The following is a 23,431-nucleotide window of genomic DNA, read 5'->3' on the forward strand; positions in this document are numbered from 1 at the left end:
CCGTTTAATCATGTTCCAGTTAAAGACCTTTATTACCTGTCCCTTCAGGTTTATTTGCCACATTTCACACTCCTCTTACTGCCAGTATAAACTTCACAACTGTTAAGCCTGCAAGGTGTCCTGCATTTTAGTTATTTTTAACTATGACATAAAATCAAAATACAACATTCTAGAGTAGAGTTTGTAGGAACCACCTGATGGTCCCATTAAAATATTATAAAGTCAATGCTAAAAACACACAATCTCGAGAAGATTCTTTTACCTCACTAAAAACAGTGTTCACAATAAAAAAACCAGACCTTTCATGTAAAGAAAATCAGTTATCATGAAGAGGTCAGCAGATTTACTGATCAATCAATTTTTTTATATAGCGCCAAATCACAACAAACAGTTGCCCCAAGGCGCTTTATATTGTAAGGCAAGGCCATACAATAATTATGTAAAACCCCAACGGTCAAAACGACCCCCTGTGAGCAAGCACTTGGCTACAGTGGGAAGGATGATCAAAGAATTCCACACAAACTGACAAAGTTTATTAATTTGCAAAGCAAAACAGAATTTAATCCAAACATATTCAGTGGACAATAGAAATACGAGGGTAGGCTGAAAAGTTCTAAGGCTCCCCATGAAGGAGTAATGCATTAACTGCATTATAGTGAGCCTTAGAACTTTTCAGCCTACCCTCATATAACATCTTCATATTGACGATGTTAAATAAAAAATAAAATTGAAATTCAAGGTTATCAAGTGCATTGCTGTCTACACTAGATACAAAGTAAATGTTCGTATCGCTGCAGAATATTTTCTCACATTTTCCATATTGTGTCAACTTTTTCTAATTTCGGCTTGTAAAAAAACAAAACAAAACAAAACAAAACTCAACCAACCAAAAATCCTTGTATGTTAAAAAATATAGAAACCGGAATCTGCTATTTATTTGAAATATGTTTTGCACCTCCAAACAAATTTTATTTTGTGGGAAACAGTAAAAATGGCTCTTTTGACAGTAAAGGTTGTCGACTCCTGGTCTACAAGGATTTCAACTACATAATAATGAAGGACAAATAACCAGGCAGCTTTTGGGAACTTTCAACATATTTTAATAAGGCTCAAATAATCAATGATAAGAAAAACAAAAGATTAAAAGGCATCAAAGAACAAAATTACACTGGTCATTTAAAAATAGTAGAGCAAAACAAAGAGCTGTACCAGCTGTTCCTAAGCTGCTCACTGATGGACTGACCAGTGTAGATTGAGTACACTTACAGTTTGAAACTGCTGCTGAGACTACTTTATTGTCCTTATTTCACAGTCACTTTGTGGTTTTCATCCCAGAGGCAGAATTTATTTCACCACCTCCTCTTAGATTACTTTCCAAAAAACCTAGTATCCTCTTCCATGAGTCTTCTTGGGCAGCGGCGTGCGGTGCAGGGTAGCCTCCCCACACAGCGAAGACTGCAGGACAAACAAAAATGCACATGGAAATTACTGATTAATTTAATTTCTTTATTATTTCTTGATCATTTTATTTATTTAACCTTTATTTAACCAGGTTAGTCCCATTGAGATCGAGATCTCTTTTACAAGGGAGTTCAGGACAATTATAAAGTTTCCAATTCACCTAACCTAGATATCTTTGGACATGGGAGTAGGCCAGAGCACCCGGAAGGAACATACACAAACACAGGGAAAACATGCAAACTCCACACAGAAAGGCCACAGGTGGGAATTAATCCCATGACCTTCTTGCTGTGAGGCAACAGTGCTAACCACTAAGCATAATATATATATATATATATATATATATATATATATATATATATATATATATATATATATATATATATATATATATATATATATATATATATATATATATATATATATATAGAAGCATTTATCGCGGACTGCCTCTCTTGAGCTTTTGCAGCCATTGTCCACCTCAGGCTGAACTACACCCTCATGGCAGCTGATCAGACCACCGATCCAGAGGTGCAGACACTCAGGTCTGCGGCCACTGGACTGCAGCTGACAGACATCGCTTTTGGTGAGGGCGGTACTAGGCTGCTCTGTGACGTTTCCACAGGACAGCCGCGGCCTGTCATCCCTGTCACATGGAAGCGACATGTTTTTGAGTCTGTGCATGGCCTTTCCCACCCAGGAAGAAAACCATCACAAAAGTCGTTGGCAGCCAAGTTTATCTGGCACGGCACGGAAGGACGTTAGAGACTGAGTGAACTCCTGTGTTGAGTGTCAGTGCTCCAAGATCCAGTGGCACTCCAAAGCTCCCCTAGCTCACTTCCCTTTACCTGAGCGGAGATTCGATCACATTAATGTGGATCTCATGGGCCCCCTACCATCCTCCCTGGGTTTCACACACCTCCTTACAATGGTGGATAGGATCACCCATTGGCCGGAGGCTGTTGTGTTAATGGCTGCAACAACAGCTGAGATGGGCATCTGGGTTGCTCAATTTGGCACTCCATCTGACCTCTCTTCTTGACAGGAGCTTGCAGTTTACATCTGAGCTCTGGAATGCAATTGCAGACAGCCTGGGTGTGAAGCTCCCCTGGACCACGTTATATCACCCTCATGCTAATGGACTGTGTGAGCGCTTTCATCACTCTATGAATGCCTCTGTGCGGGCAAGCTTAACAAACAACGGTTGAGTGGCCAGACTCTCGTGCATCATGCTGGACCTATGAACTGCCCCTAAAGAGGACCTCATCCTCTTTAGGCCCCCCAGTCCCCGTCGACAGAGTTGGTTTATGGCCAACCACTGCAGGTACCAGGAGATTTCATTCCTGACACCACCACCCCCCTGGTCTGCTGCCCACCAATGGAGTGAGCTTCAGGACAAGGTTATACTTTTCGCACCTGTGCCGACTTCACAGCACAGCCTTCCGTCTTGCTACACTCCCTCAATATGTCTTTATTCACCATGATGCTCACAGGGGGCCACTGCAGCCTCCCTATGATGGTCCGTTTTGCGTATTGAAGAAGGGGGATAAAACTTTGTGGTTGACAGCCTCAAGCCAGCCCACCTGGATCTGGACAGACCCATGCAGCTTGCCTGTCCTCCTCCACAAGGGTGCCCTCCTACTTGGCTCAGGTCCCCACAGGGGAGGGGGTAATGTATGACACAATTCACCATTCCAAGAGTCGTCACCTGTCATTAAGCCACTTTCACACGAGGCCGACTTTGAGTTGTGTCATGCGGCGTCATGACGACACCATGTGAAAGCAACCCAGTGCCGAGACGATGTAGCTCAACGCCACAACAGTGCAAGGGACGCAAAGGACGAAGCGAATCACACTCCAAAAATTAAATGTTTAATTTTTTTTTGCGTCCTGTGCTCGACGCAGAAATTAAGTGATTTCAACGCAAGTCAGGGCAAAGCAACGGTACTCAACATGACTGGAAGCCACACCCTCACAATACAACGTTACCCGATGCCAATTTATGATTCCTGCTGTGTTCCGTTGTTCCCACAGTATAAATCATGCAAGATTGTTTTTATACCATGTACACAATGCAGTAAAACTACACGCTCAAAAAGAACAAAAAAAAGCTGATTGCAGCCTGACAGCTGCTGCAGCTACTCGCTCTTGTCTCACAAATGTGTTTAAATAAAGTCCATAAAAGTCCTGCTCACAGACTGATTGCCAGAGACAGGACTTGTCCACATCGAGTAAAAAGTCCGGACGTCTCCAGTCCACTCACGGAACATTTGTTCGCGCGCACACATGTGAACAATTAAAAGAAAAAACTGGCTGGCTGCTGCAGTTCCTCACTCTCCGCTCAAAGGAAGAAAGATAAACTATAACATAGTAGAGAAGCTTGAATGTTCAACTGGACTGGGTTGCTTGACATGAGGACGTTTCGCTTCAAATCGCAGAAGCTTCCTCAGCTAAAATTCTTGCTCTGGTAGTCTGACGTCTGTCTTGACTCTTGTAGAGAAGACTTCCAGTTGAAGATTCAAGCTTCTCTACTATGGAAACCACCTGGACAACTGAGAGCCTTCACAGAAACATAAACTATAACAGAAATCAGAGTGCAGCCCTGCAGCCCTACACAAGAACAAATATAAACTAGAAGAGAAATTAGAGTGCACATTCTGGCTGCAGCCAAACTGCCTGCAGGTTCTCCTCTGTGCTGTCACCTCCTCTCTGCCCCCTGCTGCGTGCACCTGATGCAGACATTCCTGAGTTGTCATGATGCCACACGAAGCAACTCGAAGTAGGTCCGGTGTGAAAGAGGCTTTAGAGTGTGTTCCCTGTTTTGCATGTGATAACATGCAGAGATGTGCGAAGCGCATATCAAAGTGTCTCGGTCTGTTTGATGTTTTATCGTTAGGACCCCTGCATGAGTAATGGCTGATGTATGTTCCTGTTATGCATGTGACAAAACACTGAAATTTGTGAAGCGTAAAGCCCCTTTCACACTGGCGTATTCGTAGAGCTGCGTATTGGGGCGTTGTGTTTCATTTAAATACGCCCGAAATGTGCACGTACTCAGCCTTTTTCCATGTTTGTAGATCTGCTTGCAGCTGTGTGTGTTCGCTTTTTAATGTGTGCACTCAGTCTCGTGTACCTTGCCACTATTTAAAACCAGTTCCCTCCTGCTGCCTGTGCAGAACACATCGCTGCGCTTGGAAAACAGTGGACTTTATCATGAGGTTTTTACAGTTGTATTACTGCCATGTATGTTGCCAAAGCTGCTATTTTCTGCCTCTGTGGAAGTGCGCTCTGTTCTCTACTACACAGTGTGGTGTACGTCAGAAACTGAATCATTTAACATTATTATATCAATCAATCAATCAATTTTTTTTATATAGCGCCAAATCACAACAAACAGTTGCCCCAAGGCGCTTTATATTGTAAGGCAAGGCCATACAATAATTATGTAAAACCCCAACGGTCAAAACGACCCCTGTGAGCAAGCACTTGGCTACAGTGGGAAGGAAAAACTCCCTTTTAACAGGAAGAAACCTCCAGCAGAACCAGGCTCAGGGAGGGGCAGTCTTCTGCTGGGACTGGTTGGGGCTGAGGGAGAGAACCAGGAAAAAGACATGCTGTGGAGGGGAGCAGAGATCGATCACTAATGATTAAATGCAGAGTGGTGCATACAGAGCAAAAAGAGAAAGAAACAGTGCATCATGGGAACCCCCCAGCAGTCTACGTCTATAGCAGCATAACTAAGGGATGGTTCAGGGTCACCTGATCCAGCCCTAACTATAAGCTTTAGCAAAAAGGAAAGTTTTAAGCCTAATCTTGAAAGTAGAGAGGGTGTCTGTCTCCCTGATCTGAATTGGGAGCTGGTTCCACAGGAGAGGAGCCTGAAAGCTGAAGGCTCTGCCTCCCATTCTACTCTTACAAACCCTAGGAACTACAAGTAAGCCTGCAGTCTGAGAGCGAAGCGCTCTATTGGGGTGATATGGTACTACGAGGTCCCTAAGATAAGATGGGACCTGATTATTCAAAACCTTATAAGTAAGAAGAAGAATTTTAAATTCTATTCTAGAATTAACAGGAAGCCAATGAAGAGAGGCCAATATAGGTGAGATATGCTCTCTCCTAGTCCCCGTCAGTACTCTAGCTGCAGTATTTTGAATTAACTGAAGGCTTTTTAGGGAACTTTTAGGACAACCTGATAATAATGAATTACAATAGTCCAGCCTAGAGGAAATAAATGCATGAATTAGTTTTTCAGCATCACTCTGAGACAAGACCTTTCTGATTTTAGAGATATTGCGTAAATGCAAAAAAGCAGTCCTACATATTTGTTTAATATGCGCTTTGAATGACATATCCTGATCAAAAATGACTCCAAGATTTCTCACAGTATTACTAGAGGTCAGGGTAATGCCATCCAGAGTAAGGATCTGGTTAGACACCATGTTTCTAAGATTTGTGGGGCCAAGTACAATAACTTCAGTTTTATCTGAGTTTAAAAGCAGGAAATTAGAGGTCATCCATGTCTTTGTCTGTAAGACAATCCTGCAGTTTAGCTAATTGGTGTGTGTCCTCTGGCTTCATGGATAGATAAAGCTGGGTATCATCTGCGTAACAATGAAAATTTAAGCAATACCGTCTAATAATACTGCCTAAGGGAAGCATATATAAAGTGAATAAAATTGGTCCTAGCACAGAACCTTGTGGAACTCCATAATTAACTTTAGTCTGTGAAGAAGATTCCCCATTTACATGAACAAATTGTAATCTATTAGACAAATATGATTCAAACCACCGCAGCGCAGTGCCTTTAATACCTATGGCATGCTCTAATCTCTGTAATAAAATTTTATGGTCAACAGTATCAAAAGCAGCACTGAGGTCTAACAGAACAAGCACAGAGATGAGTCCACTGTCCGAGGCCATAAGAAGATCATTTGTAACCTTCACTAATGCTGTTTCTGTACTATGATGAATTCTAAAACCTGACTGAAACTCTTCAAATAGACCATTCCTCTGCAGATGATCAGTTAGCTGTTTTACAACTACCCTTTCAAGAATTTTTGAGAGAAAAGGAAGGTTGGAGATTGGCCTATAATTAGCTAAGATAGCTGGGTCAAGTGATGGCTTTTTAAGTAATGGTTTAATTACTGCCACCTTAAAAGCCTGTGGTACATAGCCAACTAACAAAGATAGATTGATCATATTTAAGATCGAAGCATTAAATAATGGTAGGGCTTCCTTGAGCAGCCTCGTAGGAATGGGGTCTAATAAACATGTTGATGGTTTGGATGAAGTAACTAATGAAAATAACTCAGACAGAACAATCGGAGAGAAAGAGTCTAACCAAATACCGGCATCACTGAAAGCAGCCAAAGATAACGATACGTCTTTGGGATGGTTATGAGTAATTTTTTCTCTAATAGTTAAAATTTTGTTAGCAAAGAAAGTCATGAAGTCATTACTAGTTAAAGTTAATGGAATACTCAGCTCAATAGAGCTCTGACTCTTTGTCAGCCTGGCTACAGTGCTGAAAAGAAACCTGGGGTTGTTCTTATTTTCTTCAATTAGTGATGAGTAGAAAGATGTCCTAGCTTTACGGAGGGCTTTTTTATAGAGCAACAGACTCTTTTTCCAGGCTAAGTGAAGATCTTCTAAATTAGTGAGACGCCATTTCCTCTCCAACTTACGGGTTATCTGCTTTAAGCTACGAGTTTGTGAGTTATACCACGGAGTCAGACACTTCTGATTTAAAGCTCTCTTTTTCAGAGGAGCTACAGCATCCAAAGTTGTCTTCAATGAGGATGTAAAACTATTGACGAGATACTCTATCTCCCTTACAGAGTTTAGGTAGCTACTCTGCACTGTGTTGTTATATGGCATTAGAGAACATAAAGAAGGAATCATATCCTTAAACCTAGTTACAGCGCTTTCTGAAAGACTTCTAGTGTAATGAAACTTATTCCCTACTGCTGGGTAGTCCATCAGAGTAAATGTAAATGTTATTAAGAAATGATCAGACAGAAGGGAGTTTTCAGGGAATACTGTTAAGTCTTCTATTTCCATACCATAAGTCAGAACAAGATCTAAGATGTGATTAAAGTGGTGGGTGGACTCATTTACTTTTTGAGCAAAGCCAATAGAGTCTAATAATAGATTAAATGCAGTGTTGAGGCTGTCATTCTCAGCATCTGTGTGGATATTAAAATCGCCCACTATAATTATCTTATCTGAGCTAAGCACTAAGTCAGACAAAAGGTCTGAAAATTCACAGAGAAACTCACAGTAACGACCAGGTGGACGATAGATAATAACAAATAAAACTGGTTTTTGGGACTTCCAATTTGGATGGACAAGACTAAGAGACAAGCTTTCAAATGAATTAAAGCTCTGTCTGGGTTTTTGATTAATTAATAAGCTGGAATGGAAGATTGCTGCTAATCCTCCGCCCCGGCCCGTGCTACGAGCATTCTGACAGTTAGACAGTTATACATCTGACTGAGCACACAAAGGCGCTGTGGGCTGTGTGAATCATTCTGGATGCACGCACTCAGTTTTTGGTTGTGTACAGGAGCGCTGTGTTGCACAGACTCACATGCAGTAACGCTGTGCTGCGCAGACCTGCTTAAGACTGTGTCCAGCGCGCTACACCGAAGAAAATTAAACATGTTTAATTTCTTTCGTCCTACGTGTGTAGCCCTCAACATACTGCTGCGTAGGGAGGAAAAAAAACTTGACGTAGAGCTGCTAAAAGTGGGTGGGGAGCTGCTCAACTTGGCGTAGACGATATGCCACAATAAGCAGCTCTACGAATACACCACTGTGAAAGGGACTTAAACCAAAGTGTCTCGGCCCCGTTGATGTTTTCCCGTCAGGACCCCTGTGTGGTTAATGGGCAGGACGGAGCTGTTCTACACTCAACAAAAATATAAACGCAACACTTTTGGTTTTGCTCCCATTTTGCATGAGATGAACTCAAAGATCTAAAACATTTTCCACATACACAATATCACCATTTCCCTCAAATATTCATCATCATCAAACTTTATTTCAGACACAAGGTCCATAGTAACACAAAAGAACATACAAAAAAAACCCCCAAAAAAACAAACAACAACAACCAATTTCATCCATGGCCATATACGAGGGCTGTCCGTAAAGTATAGGTCCTTTTTATTTTTTTCTAAAACTATATGGATTTCATTCATATGTTTTTACGCCAGACATGCTTGAACCCTCGTGCGCATGCGTGAGTTTTTCCACGCCTGTCGGTGACGTCATTCGCCTGTGAGCACTCCTTGTGGGAGGAGTCGTCCAGCCCCTCGTCGGAATTCCTTTGTCTGAGAAGTTGCTGAGAGACTGGCGCTTTGTTTGATCAAAATTTTTTCTAAACCTGTGAGACACATCGAAGTGGACATGGTTCGAAAAATTAAGCTGGTCTTCAGTGAAAATTTTAACAGCTGATGAGAGATTTTGAGGTGATTGTCGCTTTAAGGACTTTTCACGGTGCGAGACGTCGCGCAGCGCTCTCAGGCGGCGTCATCAGCCTGTTTCAAGCTTAAAACCTCCACATTTCAGGCTTTATTGATCCAAGACGTCGTGAGAGAACAGAGAAGTTTCAGAAGAAGTCTGTTTCAGCATTTTATCCGGATATTCCACTGTTAAAGGAGATTTTTTTAATGAAAGACGTGCAGGCGGATTGCAGCGTCGGCTCGCAGCCACCGCGATGCTCCGCCACAGGAAAAACACCTCTGTTGGAAGCCTTGAGGACAAGTTGGAACATCTCCAGCTGATAAACAATTTCTCATATACTCACTCCACTGAAAGCCATCAAAAGCCGCCTGGATTTTACAAATGGTTATCAACACGGAGGTGTTTTTCCTGTGCCGCCGCGCCGCGTCGGCTGCGTCCCGACGCGCGGACCCGTCCGCACGTCTTTCATTAAAAAAAATCTCCTTTAACAGTGGAATCCATATAGTTTTTGAAAAAAATAAAAAGGACCTATACTTTACGGACAGCCCTCGTAAACTAATACGCCAATGTTTCCACAGCCTAGAAGAAAACCTGACCGAGCTCTGTACAGGACATGAATGATACTGTTTACACAATCTGTAAATCTGCACATACAGCTGTACATGAAGTTTCTGAGCACAGCAGCACAAGTTGGAACACTAACATTTACAAACATCTGACTGGCACTACTCCATCTCGGCACCTTAAGCAGTATTCTCATGCCATCATTGTATGCAACCTGAAGTTTGTGCATACTGCTTTGTTTGAAATGCCGCCACAAATGGGCAGTGTACATTGAAGTGCAATATGCTTTAAAGAGTGAAATTTTAACAGATACAGAGCACATAGAGAACTTACGAGCAAGCATATTTGCTTGTGCATATTGAATACACCGCTGCCTGTACATATCTCTATCATCAGACAGGTCAGCAGTTATGTAATGTCCCAAGTATTTTACTTCATCACACACTTGGAGAATGCTGCCTGACAGAAAGAAAGCAGGAAAACACGATTTCGAGTCCTCCTTACTTCTGACAATCATGATGTTGCTCTTTTTTGCATTATATTTAATGTCAAAATCCAAACCATACTGTGAGCAAACCTTCAACAACTGCTGCAGCCCAGCACTACACGGGGAAAAAATTACAAGATCATCAGCGTACATTAGGTGGTTTATGGTTGTATGGCCAACCCCACAGCCCGTCCTACACTGATTCAGCAGATTAGATAGATCATCCATATACACATTAAAAAGGCAAGGTGAAAGAATACTACCTTGTCTTACCCCATTCCTCACATGAAAGGGGGAAGATACATAATTTCCCCATTTCACATACATAGACTAGTGAGCATACCAATACACTAAAATTCTCAATAAATACTTCGGAACTCCTCTATTATACAATTTATAAAACAATTTATCATGATTTACATGATCAAACGCTTTTGAGGCATCAATAAAACACATAAAAATAGTAGTATTGCACCGATTATAAAAGTCTAAAATCTCCTTAAGAGCAAAAATGCACATATCAGTGCCAAGTTTTGACTTAAAACCAAATTGATTATCAGATGTCACCAAATACTTCTCCATTCTATTAAGTATAGCCCTCTCCAAGACTTTGGATACAGTACTGGCTAAAGCAATAGGCCGATAGTTATCTTTATTATTTATTTTACCACACTTATCCTTAACAATAGGCACTAAGAATACAGAGAGTATAGAATTAGGTAAAATACCATGAATTAAAAACCCAGTGAAACAGATAGCCAACAAGGAAAACAATTTCCTGCTTGCAAATTTTAAATGCTCAGCCGATATTTTATCCACACCGCATGACTTATTATTACTCAAATTCATAACAATATCACTAATTTCTTGTGTAGAAATAACCACTTCCTCATGTTTATCTATACTGTTCATCACAAATGAATTACTTTTAATACAATTAAACAATTCATAATAATGATTCCGCCATAATTGAATAATTTCGTCAGGACCATTTGCACAATCTATATTAGTTGGCAAGGATGTTTTTAAATTGTTCATTGTTTTTATTTCTTTCCAGAATTCGGTGGGACTATTCTGCAGAAGTTTCCTTGCAAGCGACTCAGATTTCAAGAGGTTTTAATTTCTCTTAATAAAACGCAAATCATATTTAAAAAGAGCATTTGCCCGTTTCTTATGTTCAAACACAGGACCATGTCTAGGTTTGCCAAATTTAACCCATGATTTAAAAGCCCTTCTAGCTTCAGCATGAAGCTCTTCTGCATACACATTCCACCCCAGCTTGGCTTGGAACTTTTTAGTTTTATACAAGGACCTACTAGAAATAAGACGAGAATCTATAATTTTCTCATACAGTATGCACAATTCTGCGCCATGTTGTGCATTTTTACAATTCATGTCAGAACAAACCACTGCGCTTTTTGGTAACTCAATATTACTTAACCATAAATCAGACTGGATGTGATACAAGTTTAAATCCTGCGTGTTCAGCTTGTCCCAATAAATTTTTCCTTCTTGCGTCTCATTATTCATGGGCAAATAAGTGGGTAAATTGCCCACATTTATAGACAAGGAGAAAGGGACATGATCTGATATAGCAAATTCATAATTTATCCTCATAGCCTCTAAAGAGTCATGTGCATCCTCAGAGCAGATACAGTGATCTAGCCATGATGTTGTGTGCCACATTTCACTGATATAAGTGTAGCTGTCCACTGGCAAAAGCATTTCACTAGAAAGAATCAAATCATTATTGGAACAGAACTGCCTTAAGTGGTTACCAAATAAGGATTTACAGTCACTCACATCAGCGTTCATATCTCCCAAGATATAAACACAAGTAGAAGGATTGTCTTGAATAAATGACACAATGCAGGCTAACCTATTAAGGTATTCATCCTCATTATAAGGGCTTTCATAGGGTGTATATATATTCAGTATAATGAACTTTTTATTTCCACAACTGAACTCAATTCCTATGGCCCAGTCAACATCCAATCTTATCACTTTAATCAGCCGGTCCAATCTCTTATGCCACAACACTGCAACACCTCCAGAGATTCTACCCCGCACCAACTTGGTGCTGCAGTCAGTGGTAGATTCCCCTGCTCCATAAAAATGTGCATGCAGAGTTAAGTCCTTCTAAGTCCTGCTTTGCCAAAAACGTCTCCTGAACGCACAGTACATCACACTTTTCTAACAATTTGTCCACCACAAGACGGCGTGATTAGTCAGTCTCAGTATGTCCCATGCGCAGTCCACGCACATTATGACACAATATTAACAATCATTTATTTGAGGGTAGTTTTTTTTTTTTTTTCTTCTTCTCTTCTCTTCTTTTTTTCCCGTGCCGGGACACGGCTGCTCTCCTGAAACACCAGGTCCGATCACAGATACAGGGCACTGCAATTCCGCCTCACTTCCTGATCCAAGTGCCATGCTCCCAGCATTCACTCTGGGTTTGCGTGGCTCAAAGTATCGACGTACATAGGTCCCCGCTGGCCAAAGTTGTGGATCGTAAAGTTCAGACACTTCATTACACTCTGCCGTGACCTGAAATGAGCTAAATCGATTGCGACTGGAGACAATCTTCCGACACGTAACACACTTCCCCAGCTTCCCAGACAAATACGAAGATAGGGTGTCAGCTTCCAGCTCAGGAGAAAACCGAGTGGCAAACACACTCACCAGTTTAGTTCTAATCACTGGGATGTCGTCCTCGGCTCCTGTACCGATTATACCAATATTCCTGCGCTGCTCCTTCTTAGGGCGTGCGTCCACTCTCACACCATTACACAGCGTCACTGCAATTGGAGACCTCGTGCGCTTGCGGGGCGCTTTCTTCACCACTGTGCTCCATGTTTGCGACGCCAGCAGCGCGTCCTCACTTTCTCCCGATGGCTCAGGTGCAAGAGACGGTATTTCCGCCTCCGCCGATGCTCCGTCCGACCACTCGGGCAAACCGCAGATACTCTCGACAGCCGCCAACCGGCGATTCAAAGCCACTGTGCTCGCACCAAGGTTCTCATTAACATTGGCTTGAGTCTCCATAGCCGTTCTCAAACTCGACAATTCCCTGCTCAACCGCTCCACTCGACTGAGCAGAGCGGAAGCATCCAAACTGTCGAATCCGACAGGGGGTAACTCATCCAAAAAATGAGAAACGAACCTAGGAATATCCTCTCCACATTCGTTAAGCACCTTTAGGCAGTCTTTGATGTTATTTGCGTCCTTTTGGGGGCCTTTATGCCTGATGTAGCGTACTGAAGACGCGCACATTTCAAACAGCAGACGTTTAGACTCTTCAATCCACTCAGAAGAAAAATTGCTTGAGACTAGCAATACAATTTCGTCCTGCGTCAGAGTTCTCATTTTAATTACAATAAAATTTAAAAGTTCATCCTCTATAATCACTCTCCCATCTGCAGTTTCATACACAAAAATCTCAGATTTTGCTTGAGGGACGCCAGCTCCTCCAGCACGCACTGCTACTCCTGCCGCCATCGTGAAAATATTGTTCACAAACCAGTCTAAATCTGTGATAGTGAGCACTTCTCCTTTGCTGAGATAATCCATCCCACCTCACAGGTGTGCCATATCAAGATGCTGATTAGACACCATGATTAGTGCACAGGTGTGCCTTAGACTGCCCACAATTGAAGGCCACTCTGAAAGGTGCAGTTTTGTTTTATTGGGGGGGATACCAGTCAGTATCTGGTGTGACCACCATTTGCCTCATGCAGTGCAACACATCTCCCTCGCATAGAGTTGATCAGGTTGTCAATTGTGGCCTGTGGAATGTTGGTCCACTCCTCTTCAATGGCTGTGCTGGATATTGGCAGGAACTGGTACACGCTGTCGTATACGCCGGTCCAGAGCATCCCAAACATGCTCAATGGGTGACATGTCCGGTGAGTATGCCAGCCATGCAAGAACTGGGACATTTTTAGCTTCCAAGAATTGTGTACAGATCCTTGCAACATGGGGCCATGCATTATCCTGCTGCAACATGAGGTGATGTTCTTGGATGTATGGCACAACAATGGGCCTCAGGATCTCGTCACGGTATCTCTGTGCATTCAAAATGCCATCAATAAAATGCACCTGTGTTCTTCGTCCATAACAGACGCCTGCCCATACCATAACCCCACCGCCACCATGGGCCACTCGATCCACAACACTGACATCAGAAAACCGCTCACCCACAGGACGCCACACACGCTGTCTACCATCTGCCCTGAACAGTGTGAACCGGGATTCATCCGTGAAGAGAACACCTCTCCAACGTGCCAAATGCGAAGCGAATGTGAGCATTTGCCCACTCAAGTCGGTTAGGATGACGAACTGAAGTCAGGTCGAGACCCCGATGAGGACGACGAGCATGCAGATGAGCTTCCCTGAGACGGTTTCTGACAGTTTGTGCAGAAATTCTTTGGTTATGCAAACCGATTGTTTCAGCAGCTGTCCGAGTGGCTGGTCTCAGGCGATCTTGGAGGTGAACATGCTGGATGTGGAGGTCCTGGGCTGGTGTGGTTACACGTGGTCTGCGGTTGTGAGGCTGGTTGGATGTACTGCCAAATTCTCTGAAACGCCTTTGGAGACGGCTTTGGCAGAGAAATGAACATTCAATACACAAGCAACAGCTCTGGTTGACATTCCTGCTGTCAGCATGCCAATTGCACGCGCCCTCAAATCTTGCGACATCTGTGGCATTGTGCTGTGTGATAAAACTGCACCTTTCAGAGTGGCCTTTTATTGTGGGCAGTCTAAGGCACACCTGTGCTCTAATCATGGTGTCTAATCAGCATCTTGATATGGCACACCTGTGAGGTGGGATGGATTATCTCAGCAAAGGAGAAGTGCTCACTATCACAGATTTAGACTGGTTTGTGAACAATATTTGAGGGAAATGGTGATATTGTGTATGTGGAAAAAGTTTTAGATCTTTGAGTTCATCTCATACAAAATGGGAGCAAAACCAAAAGTGTTGCGTTTATATTTTTGTTGAATGTATAAAATCTGTGTGTTGTGCGAACCAAAGGAGAAATAAATACCCTTGCATGGTCAAAATGGGAAATTGTTGCTCCTTTCATCCATCGCAATTTCCACAATGTGTGTTTGTGTGTATGTGAGAATTACACAGCAGGATAGTAGTAAACTAAATCCAGGCTTAGGATAAATCTCACATTTTTTTGGTTTGATGCTCCACAGCGAGATTCTTGCATTGGGCGTGTAAGGCGGCTCAAGCAGATGACCAGCCCCAGGATACGTCACACGGCTGTACAGGTGTGATTTGCCTGCAGCCCGAAGGGCCTCTTCAATCTGAAGAAAATACAAAACACTGTTGCAGAAAAATAGCAACCCTGCTCCAATATATTTGTTTATTTTATTTCACCACTTAAAAATTACTTTCATAACAAAAATAAATTAACAAAAAACACTAAAGTATAACACGACTGACACAAACATTTTACCAACTTTAGACAATAAATGCGATCAAACTTCAAGCATTTAGAATGTTGAAAAAGCAAAAAATAAATAAATATATATATATATAAAACTTACCACATTTGCACTTTCTGTGGTGTTACAACTGAGGTCATCTTCACTCTCTATGTACATTAATGGGCAGTCAATGTTCTCTAACTGAAAAACAAAAACAAGAAGCCAATATTATTTCGCTTACTGATCTGAAATAACCAGATGTTTTTTGAAAATTCTGTAGGTGTATGCTTTGTTGTTCTTACCTTTAATGTGCGCTCGGGGGGAAAACAGGCAACAGGCAAGGAGACATCTTTGAAAATAACGTAGCCCTGATCGTCAAATTTCCAAAATCTTTGGTCACTAAAAAGCAATGAACATAAATAATACCATCTTTTTAAATCTGCCATATCAATATTTTGGTATAGCATATATATATATATATATATATATATGCAATAAATTTGTTCTGACATTTACATGTACAACCCCAATTCCAATGAAGTTACGCTGTGTAAATTTTAAATAAAAACAGAATACAATGATTTGCAAATCATTGTATTCTGTTCTGACGTGACCCCCTTTTGGTCACACGTCACTGTGGAATTGTCTTGTGTATCAGTTTTTGTTGTTGTCGAGTTTGTGTGCCAAAATAAGTTCAAATTCAAATCCTCTTCAACCTATATTCAATTGAATACACCACAAAGACAAAAAAGCTGGGACAGTGGTATGTTTACTTCTGTGTTACATCACCTTTCCTTCTACCAACACTCAATAAGTATTTGGGAACTGAGGACACTAATTGTTGACTTTGTAGGTGGAATTCTTTGCCACTCTTACTTGATGTACGACTTCAGTTGTTCAACAGTCTGGAGTCTCCGTTGTCTTATTTTACGCTTCTTAATGCGCCACACATTTTCAATGGGCGACAGGTCTGGACTGCAGGCAGGCCAGTCTAGTACCCCCACTCTTTTACTACAAAGCCATGCTGTTGTAACACGTGCAGAATGTGGCTTGGCATCGTCTTGCTGAAATAAGCAGGGACGTCCCTGAAAAAGATGTTGCTTGGATGGCAGCATGTGTTGCTCTAAAACCTGGATGTACCTTTCAGCATTGATGGTGCCATCACAGATGTGTAAGTTGCTCATGCCATGGGCACTAACACACCCCCATACCATCACAGATGCTGGCTTTTGAGCTTTGTGCTGGTAACAATCTGGATAGTCTTTTTCGTCTTTTGTCCAGAGGAAACGACGTCCATCATTTCCAAAAACAATTTGAAATGTGGACTCATCAGACCACAGCACACTTTTCCACTTTGCGTCTGTCCACTTCAAATGAGCTCAGGCCCAGTGAAGGTGGCGGTGTTTCTGGATGTTGCTGATGTATGGCTTTCGCTTTGCATGGTAGAGTTTTAACTTGCAATTGTAGATGTAGCGACGAACTGTGTTAACTGACAATGGCTTTCTGAAGTGTTCCTGAGCTCTCGCGGTAAGATCCTTTACACAATGATGTTGGTTTTTAATGCAGTGCCGCCTGAGGGATCAAAGGTCACGGACATTCAATGTTGGTTTTCGGCCTTGCCGCTTATGTGTATAAAGTTCTCCAGATTCTCTGAATCTTCTGATTATATTATGGACTGTATAAGATGGATGAGTGGATGAGTTGGAACACTACTCTAGAATGGATGATGTTATTGTAACACGATTGAACACTAGACATTCATACGCCAGGGTAGTTGCTAACAGCGCTGGAACCATGGATGAAACGCAGGAAGAAACATATTCCCTGGATCAACAGATGATCAATTTTTTTTCATCACAGGACATCCACATTAATAACAGTGACATTGCAGATTATCACTCATTACCTAAGAAGGATAACAAAGCCAAACCAACCATTATCAAGTTTGCAAAAAGGAAAATTAAGAATGAATTGTTGAGGCAGGCCAGGAAGTCGACAGGAACAAATGTTTACGTTGATGAACACTTGACGAAGAAAAATGCTGATATAGCAAGAGAAGCTACAATCCTCCGGAAGCAACAAAAAATTCAGGAGACTTGGACAAAAAATTGTAAAGTGATGATTAAGTTAAATGGAGCGTCGGAAGAAGCTAAAGTTACAGTGATAAGAGAACTTTAGGATTTGGAAAGATTTAAATGATGGGTATTTGTTTGGGTTTAATAACGATTATGTCTGTGGTGCTAAAAGAATATGGGTCGGATTAACTGTGGCAATGAATTCCATGGTATGCTTATGTTTACATTACATTGGAGTCTGAAGTTAATTGTGTTTTTATTTTATGATAACAGCTGATCCTTTTGAATTTAGTGAATCCATTTGGTGGTTGGCTCTCACTGCGGTATTGCATCACTTCCTGTTCTGGAGCACAGCGGTGTTTTTCTGTATCTGTTAGCTGTTTAATCTGCGCAGTTAGATTGATCTAGTTATCTAGATTACGATTTGTTTCCCAGTGTAATCTTTACGTGCCTTAACTAAAGCACTCCTTCTGCTGAATCACCTCTAAATTATTTACACATTATTCACTTTGCGTGTTTTTAGGAATCCGCTAGCTTAGCGTAGCTACTAGCCGATTTAGCATGGCGGCTTCTCCTGTCTCTCCCGCACTTTTCTGCTCTGGGTGTGAAATGTTTAGTTATTCCTCGGCCTCCTTTAGCAGTAACGGTACTTGTAATAAGTGTAGCTTATTCGTAGCTTTGGAGGCCAGGCTGGGCGAATTGGAGACTCGGCTCCGCACCGTGGAAAATTCTACAGCTAGCCAGGGCCCTGTAGCCGCCGTTAGTTACCCCCTGGCAGATCCCGAGCAGCCGGGAAAGCAGGCTGACTGGGTGACTGTGAGGAGGAAGCGTAGCCCTAAACAGAAGCCCCGTGTACACCGCCAACCCGTTCACATCTCTAACCGTTTTTCCCCACTCGACGACACACCCGCCGAGGATCAAACTGGTTATTGGCGACTCTGTTTTGCGAAATGTGAAGTTAGCGACACCAGCAACCATAGTCAATTGTCTTCCGGGGGCCAGAGCAGGCGACATTGAAGGAAATTTGAAACTGCTGGCTAAGGCTAAGCGTAAATTTGGCAAGATTGTAATTCACTTCGGCAGTAATGACACCCGGTTACGCCAATCGGAGGTCACTAAAATTAACATTAAATCGGTGTGTAACTTTGCAAAAACAATGTCGGACTCTGTAGTTTTCTCTGGGCCCCTCCCCAATCAGACCGGGAGTGACATGTTTAGCCGCATGTTCTCCTTGAATTGCTGGCTGTCTGAGTGGTGTCCAAAAAATGAGGTGGGCTTCATAGATAATTGGCAAAGCTTCTGGGGAAAACCTGGTCTTGTTAGGAGAGACGGCATCCATCCCACTTTGGATGGAGCAGCTCTCATTTCTAGAAATTTGGCCAATTTTCTTAAATCCTCCAAACCGTGACTATCCAGGGTTGGGACCAGGAAGCAGAGTTGTAGTCTTACACACCTCTCTGCAGCTTCTCTCCCCCTGCCATCCCCTCATTACCCCATCCCCGTAGAGACGGTGCCTGCTCCCAGACTACCAATAACCAGCAAAAATCTATTTAAGCATAAAAATTCTAAAAGAAAAAATAACATAGCACCTTCAACTGCACCACAGACTAAAACAGTTAAATGTGGTCTATTAAACATTAGGTCTCTCTCTTCTAAGTCCCTGTTGGTAAATGATTAATAATTGATCAACATATTGATTTATTCTGCCTTACAGAAACCTGGTTACAGCAGGATGAATATGTTAGTTTAAATGAGTCAACACCCCCGAGTCACACTAACTGTCAGAATGCTCGTAGCACGGGCTGGGGCGGAGGATTAGCAGCAATCTTCCATTCCAGCTTATTAATTAATCAAAAACCCAGACAGAGCTTTAATTCATTTGAAAGCTTGACTCTTAGTCTTGTCCATCCAAATTGGAAGTCCCAAAAACCAGTTTTATTTGTTATTATCTATCGTCCACCTGGTCGTTACTGTGAGTTTCTCTGTGAATTTTCAGACCTTTTGTCTGACTTAGTGCTTAGCTCAGATAAGATAATTATAGTGGGCGATTTTAACATCTACACAGATGCTGAGAATGACAGCCTCAACACTGCATTTAATCTATTATTAGACTCTATTGGCTTTGCTCAAAAAGTAAATGAGTCCACCCACCACTTTAATCATATCTTAGATCTTGTTCTGACTTATGGTATGGAAATAGAAGACTTAACAGTATTCCCTGAAAACTCCCTTCTGTCTGATCATTTCTTAATAACATTTACATTTACTCTGATGGACTACCCAGCAGTGGGGAATAAGTTTCATTACACTAGAAGTCTTTCAGAAAGCGCTGTAACTAGGTTTAAGGATATGACTCCTTCTTTATGTTCTCTAATGCCATATACCAACACAGTGCAGAGTAGCTACCTAAACTCTGTAAGTGAGATAGAGTATCTCGTCAATAGTTTTACATCCTCATTGAAGACAACTTTGGATGCTGTAGCTCCTCTAAAAAAGAGAGCTTTAAATCAGAAGTGCCTGACTCCGTGGTATAACTCACAAACTCGTAGCTTAAAGCAGATAACCCATAAGTTGGAGAGGAAATGGCGTCTCACTAATTTAGAAGATCTTCACTTAGCCTGGAAAAAGAGTCTGTTGCTCTATAAAAAAGCCCTTCGTAAAGCTAGGACATCTTTCTACTCATCACTAATTGAAGAAAATAAGAACAACCCCAGGTTTCTTTTCAGCACTGTAGCCAGGCTGACAAAGAGTCAGAGCTCTATTGAGCTGAGTATTCCATTAACTTTAACTAGTAATGACTTCATGACTTTCTTTGTTAACAAAATGTTAACTATTAGAGAAAAAATTACTCATAACCATCCCAAAGACGTATCGTTATCTTTGGCTGCTTTCAGTGATGCCGGTATTTGGTTAGACTCTTTCTCTCCGATTGTTCTGTCTGAGTTATTTTCATTAGTTACTTCATCCAAACCATCAACATGTTTATTAGACCCCATTCCTACCAGGCTGCTCAAGGAAGCCCTACCATTATTTAATGCTTCGATCTTAAATATGATCAATCTATCTTTGTTAGTTGGCTATGTACCACAGGCTTTTAAGGTGGCAGTAATTAAACCATTACTTAAAAAGCCATCACTTGACCCAGCTATCTTAGCTAATTATAGGCCAATCTCCAACCTTCCTTTTCTCTCAAAAATTCTTGAAAGGGTAGTTGTAAAACAGCTAACTGATCATCTGCAGAGGAATGGTCTATTTGAAGAGTTTCAGTCAGGTTTTAGAATTCATCATAGTACAGAAACAGCATTAGTGAAGGTTACAAATGATCTTCTTATGGCCTCGGACAGTGGACTCATCTCTGTGCTTGTTCTGTTAGACCTCAGTGCTGCTTTTGATACTGTTGACCATAAAATTTTATTACAGAGATTAGAGCATGCCATAGGTATTAAAGGCACTGCGCTGCGGTGGTTTGAATCATATTTGTCTAATAGATTACAATTTGTTCATGTAAATGGGGAATCTTCTTCACAGACTAAAGTTAATTATGGAGTTCCACAAGGTTCTGTGCTAGGACCAATTTTATTCACTTTATACATGCTTCCCTTAGGCAGTATTATTAGACGGTATTGCTTAAATTTTCATTGTTACGCAGATGATACCCAGCTTTATCTATCCATGAAGCCAGAGGACACACACCAATTAGCTAAACTGCAGGATTGTCTTACAGACAGAGACATGGATGACCTCTAATTTCCTGCTTTTAAACTCAGATAAAACTGAAGTTATTGTACTTGGCCCCACAAATCTTAGAAACATGGTGTCTAACCAGATCCTTACTCTGGATGGCATTACCCTGACCTCTAGTAATACTGTGAGAAATCTTGGAGTCATTTTTGATCAGGATATGTCATTCAAAGCGTATATTAAACAAATATGTAGGACTGCTTTTTTGCATTTACACAATATCTCTAAAATCAGAAAGGTCTTGTCTCAGAGTGATGCTGAAAAACGAATTCATGCATTTATTTCCTCTAGGCTGGACTATTGTAATTCATTATTATCAGGTTGTCCTAAAAGTTCCCTAAAAAGCCTTCAGTTAATTCAAAATGCTGCAGCTAGAGTACTGACGGGGACTAGAAGGAGATAGCATATCTCACCCATATTGGCCTCTCTTCATTGGCTTCCTGTTAATTCTAGAATAGAATTTAAAATTCTTCTTCTTACTTATAAGGTTTTGAATAATCAGGTCCCATCTTATCTTAGGGACCTCGTAGTACCATATCACCCCAATAGAGCGCTTCGCTCTCAGACTGCAGGCTTACTTGTAGTTCCTAGGGTTTGTAAGAGTAGAATGGGAGGCAGAGCCTTCAGCTTTCAGGCTCCTCTCCTGTGGAACCAGCTCCCAATTCAGATCAGGGAGACAGACACCCTCTCTACTTTTAAGATTAGGCTTAAAACTTTCCTTTTTGCTAAAGCTTATAGTTAGGGCTGGATCAGGTGACCCTGAACCATCCCTTAGTTATGCTGCTATAGACGTAGACTGCTGGGGGGTTCCCATGATGCACTGTTTTTCTCTTTTTGCTCTGTATGCACCACTCTGCATTTAATCATTAGTGATTGATCTCTGCTCCCCTCCACAGCATGTCTTTTTCCTGGTTCTCTCCCTCAGCCCCAACCAGTCCCAGCAGAAGACTGCCCCTCCCTGAGCCTGGTTCTGCTGGAGGTTTCTTCCTGTTAAAAGGGAGTTTTTCCTTCCCACTGTAGCCAAGTGCTTGCTCACAGGGGGTCGTTTTGACCGTTGGGGTTTTATATAATTATTGTATGGCCTTGCCTTACAATATAAAGCGCCTTGGGCAACTGTTTGTTGTGATTTGGCGCTATATAAAAAAATTGATTGATTGATTGACATCTGTACAAGAATTACAACCTTTTCAGTATACGGAACATCATACTCAAGATTGGGAATCTGAGATAGACCCAGGCAATCATTTTTATTCTTCTGTAAATAGTAATTGCCAGTATTATACTGAGAAACAGTACAATAATTGCACTATATGGGATGGGAATTTCTCAATAATCCTCTTTAACAGTAAGAGTTTGTACAAGAATTTTGGGAGTATTAAAGACTATTTAAAACAATTCTGCCAAACTTTCAGTATAATTGCTATAACGGAAACTTGGCTTGCTGACAATTCAAATTATGAGTTGGAGGGTTATGAATTTAATCATCTGAACAGATATAATAGAGGTGACGCAGTAGCATTTTATGTTGATAAAAGGCTTAAATACAAAATCAATGATCAAGTGACAATGGCCGTAGAAAATCTTTTGGCATGTATCACAGTTGAAATATGTTTGGGAATAGGTAAAAATATAATTATTAGTTGTATTTATAGAGCTCCTGGCTCAAAAACTGAAGAATTTCAAAATTGGGTTGAGAAATATTTTTCACAGATGGGTAATAAGCGAGTATTTGTCTGTGTAGATATACAGTAAATATTGATCTTTTAAATCCGCATCAACATAAAGTGACAGATTTAATTAATACCTTGTACAGCTTAAATGTATATCCAAAAATTACTACGCCTTCAAGAATAACTTCTCAGTCAGCTACCCTTATTGATAAAATACTTCCAAACGATACCAACACCAAAACAATAAGTGGTTTATTGATCAATGATATCAGTGACCACTTACCAGTTTTTATAGTAACAGAGCTGAATTTGGATACTACATGGAAGGAGAAAATGCAATATCCAAAGAGTTTGCAATCTGAAGAAGCTATTACCGCCTTAAAAAATATTTACGTCTGCAGGACAGGATTTATACGGAGAACAATGCTAATTTAGCATATGTCAAATTCGAAAATATGTTTTTTGATATATATACAGTGATGCGAGTAATCTAACGCGTTAATCTTTCCAAATCAGTAATCAGA

The 23,431-nt window shown here is 41.3% G+C and overlaps 1 protein-coding gene across 3 annotated transcripts in view; it reads right to left on the reverse strand.

The window, feature by feature from the left end:
• Positions 1-720: 720 nt before the first annotated feature.
• LOC117507111 (bile acid-CoA:amino acid N-acyltransferase-like) overlaps positions 721-23,431 on the reverse strand; it is a 73,974-nt gene continuing 51,263 nt past the window's right edge. Inside the window, exons 8-11 of one of the 3 annotated variants that reach the window (XM_034166882.1) lie at positions 15,724-15,820; positions 15,542-15,622; positions 15,163-15,298; positions 721-1,455 (exon numbers count right to left, since the gene is read on the reverse strand). In XM_034166882.1, the coding sequence (XP_034022773.1) occupies positions 1,313-1,455; positions 15,163-15,298; positions 15,542-15,622; positions 15,724-15,820 (457 nt within the window). In that variant the 3' untranslated portion in view covers positions 721-1,312. The remainder of the gene's footprint in view (positions 1,456-15,162; positions 15,299-15,541; positions 15,623-15,723; positions 15,821-23,431) is intronic. The other 2 variants (XM_034166883.1, XM_034166881.1) reach the window with 2 other exon arrangements.

This window comes from Thalassophryne amazonica, chromosome 3 (genome assembly GCF_902500255.1).
Source record: "Thalassophryne amazonica chromosome 3, fThaAma1.1, whole genome shotgun sequence".
Taxonomy (NCBI): Eukaryota; Metazoa; Chordata; class Actinopteri; order Batrachoidiformes; family Batrachoididae; genus Thalassophryne; species Thalassophryne amazonica.